At 60.2% G+C, this 2,623-nt stretch overlaps 1 protein-coding gene across 1 annotated transcript in view; it reads right to left on the bottom strand.

The window, feature by feature from the left end:
- Window positions 1–982: 982 nt before the first annotated feature.
- Window positions 983–2,623, bottom strand: part of PABPN1L (poly(A) binding protein, nuclear 1-like (cytoplasmic)) — a gene marked incomplete at its 5' end in the record, with an annotated part of 3,457 nt that continues 1,816 nt past the window's right edge. Inside the window, 5 exons of the mRNA XM_009326974.1 lie at window positions 983–1,022; window positions 1,847–1,992; window positions 2,109–2,196; window positions 2,305–2,471; window positions 2,545–2,588. Of these exons, the coding sequence (XP_009325249.1) occupies window positions 983–1,022; window positions 1,847–1,992; window positions 2,109–2,196; window positions 2,305–2,471; window positions 2,545–2,588 (485 nt within the window). The remainder of the gene's footprint in view (window positions 1,023–1,846; window positions 1,993–2,108; window positions 2,197–2,304; window positions 2,472–2,544; window positions 2,589–2,623) is intronic.

Genomic DNA, 2,623 nt, shown 5'->3' with positions numbered 1-2,623 from the left:
GAGTAAAGAGGAAGATCAGACCAAGTTTGCAACAGTGGAGATGATTTTGTAACACTGCTACCGCTAGAAATAAAGTAAAATGATGCGTTAGCAGCACTCTCTGATCCCTGTAGCTTTGGGATAAAAGCAGGAGGTAAGAGGGGGTTGTTGACTTCTGAAATAAAAAGGGGGGAAGGGTTTCGTGACACCCAGGTCTCGTTTAACCGCCACGGAGATGCAGAGGCTTCCAGAGAAACAGCAAGGGATGCCTTTTCCCTCCCCCGGTTGCACGACAGCAGCAGCGAGCCAAAAACCAGACCCAAACAAAACACCTCGTTAGGCTCCATCCTCTTCCCAAGAGCAAGGTCAGAAATCCACAAGGCTGATGGCGGTAAGGAAAAGCTCTCCAGCAGTCAGGTCCAGAGCTGCGACCCAAGACTTTCTCCGCTGATCTGGAGAAGAAAGCAGTCTTCGGAAAGGTCTTTAGGATCTTATGGGCAAGAGAAAGCAACATCCAGCTCCTGTAGAAACAGCTGGCAAAGCTGAGGGTGCTCCACGGGCCGAGCGGGACGGGTCCGCCCTCGCGGTGGGGTGGAGGGCGTTTGGACAGCTAAAAGCCGAACCAGGTTTGCACCGAACCCTCCAGTAACAGCCCTTTTCTATGAGATGAGGATGAGGCTTGATGGTCTGGGAAAGCCCTTCCCAGGACAGGGTGCTCTCTGGAATGAGACTGTTCTCGGTGAAAACGCAATCCCCGAAGCAAAGCTAAGGTGAGCCCCCTCCTGGGACGCTGGCAGGGATCTGGCCGATGCGCGGGTGGAACGGATCCAGTCTTCCCTCCCGCAGCCCAGCACTCCGGCTGCCTCACCAGTAATCCTCACGGCCAGGCAGATGGCATTTTAAAATTAATCTTTTTTGGCTTGGGTAGGCATATTTTTAAATCTCTCCAATCCCATCTCCTCATTTCAGTCCCATCGGCGTCACCAGGGAAGTCCAGTCCTTTCTAGTATGGAAAATACCAAGGCAGCAGCCTTGCCCGACCCCTAAACAAGAACAAAACCAGCATCCTAAAGCACAGGGGCGTTGCTCAGCTGAGATGCCAAAAAGCACAGCTAGCTACCTGCCCCTCCGCCCCTCCAAGAGGTGGGACTCACCCTTCTGCCCCAGCTAACCCAGACTGAACCCAGCGCACCCCCGAAGGACAGAGGAGCCCCAAAAGCCAGGCACGGCTCCAGGACCGGTCAGGCTTGGGAGCGTGATGCCCACCCACCACCCCCCAAATCCCTGCAGGAGTGGGGGGCACAGCAGCGAGTTTCCAGGTGTTTCTTCCACCCCCGAAGCTCCTCTCCGCTTCCTCCCGCAGTGCCGAAGGGGCCGGGACATCATTGAAGCTAATCTGCAGTGAGCTCATGGATGCACGAGCAGCAGGAGGTATGCCGGAGAATAGCTCCAGGCCTGTGCTGGGGACGCGAGGGATGCCGGGACAGCAGTGGGGATGGGTCTGCCGTGCCATCGCCGGCTGCTCACTTCGGTCCCTCCCCATCTCGGCTGCCCACAGTCCCCCCGAGGTGCCCGTGTCCCAGCCAGACCAGCCACCAGGTTCCTGCTGCCCCCACAGACACCGGGGTGATGCTAACAGCACGCGACGGGCTGGAGACATTTCTAGCACAGGTCTCCAGGAGAATACGCCTGCCGGAGCCCTTCTCCATCCTCCTGTCCATGCCAGGGTGGGAGGTGCAAAGCCGAGAAGCTGAGCACGGCCAGAGGGAGAGGCAGTTATCCCCATCCTGAGGACACCCTGCTCCACAGGGATCTTGACCCAAATACGCAAGGAAACCCGCCCCCCGCCCCCCGTGCGGCCACTCACCTGTATGTCCTCCCTCGCACCCTCGGGTGCTGCCCTCCGTAGTAGCCTCCCCGCTGGGCAAGCCCTCCCCGGGCTTGGAATCGGCCCCGGTAGCCCCCGCGGTCAGTAGTGCTGATGCCCGGCATGTTGGTCCTCTTGGGCAGCACCTGGAAGGCGGTGGCTCAGCCTGTGCTGCCAGCACCGGGGTTCAGCACAGCCCCACGCGCACGGGGCTGGGAGGGACGGATGCATGCACCACCCCGGGGCCTCATCCAGCTCTTACCTTAATGACACGGCCTCTGAACACACTCTCGTCCAGCTCCACCGCAGCCTTCACGGAGCTCTTCTCTTCAAACTCGATGTAGGCGTACCTGCAAGGGGACGGGGTGAGCAGGGCCCCAGGGACACCCCCTGTTCCCAAAGGCTGGGGAGCACAGGGCAGCGCCCTCGACACCCCAGCCCCTGCGCACAGCGCTGACCCTTTAGGATGCCCCGAGAACTTGTCGCAGAGGATGGTCACTCGGTTGATCTGCCCGCAGCTGTTGAAGTGAGACTCCAGCTCTTCCGCCGTGCCCCCGTAGTCCACCTGCAATGCCAGCCCCAGCCCCTCCAGTGCCGCTAGCCAGCCCCCCCCCGCCTCGTGGGTCTGCGTTCGCACACCATCGTGGGAGGCAAAGGGCCCGGCTGACCCCAGCCACACCTTGCCACCACGGCCTCACCATCTCCTGAGGTTCAGGAGACCCTTCCAGCTGAACGCTCCAGCCTGGAAACCCAAATCCAAGAGACAGCTCCCCCCCC

This window comes from Pygoscelis adeliae, unplaced genomic scaffold (assembly GCF_000699105.1).
Source record: "Pygoscelis adeliae isolate BGI_AS28 unplaced genomic scaffold, ASM69910v1 Scaffold727, whole genome shotgun sequence".
Lineage (NCBI taxonomy): Eukaryota > Metazoa > Chordata > Aves > Sphenisciformes > Spheniscidae > Pygoscelis > Pygoscelis adeliae.
The sequence above is the reverse complement of the archived record's forward strand: the minus strand, read 5'-3'. Positions and strand labels throughout refer to the sequence as shown.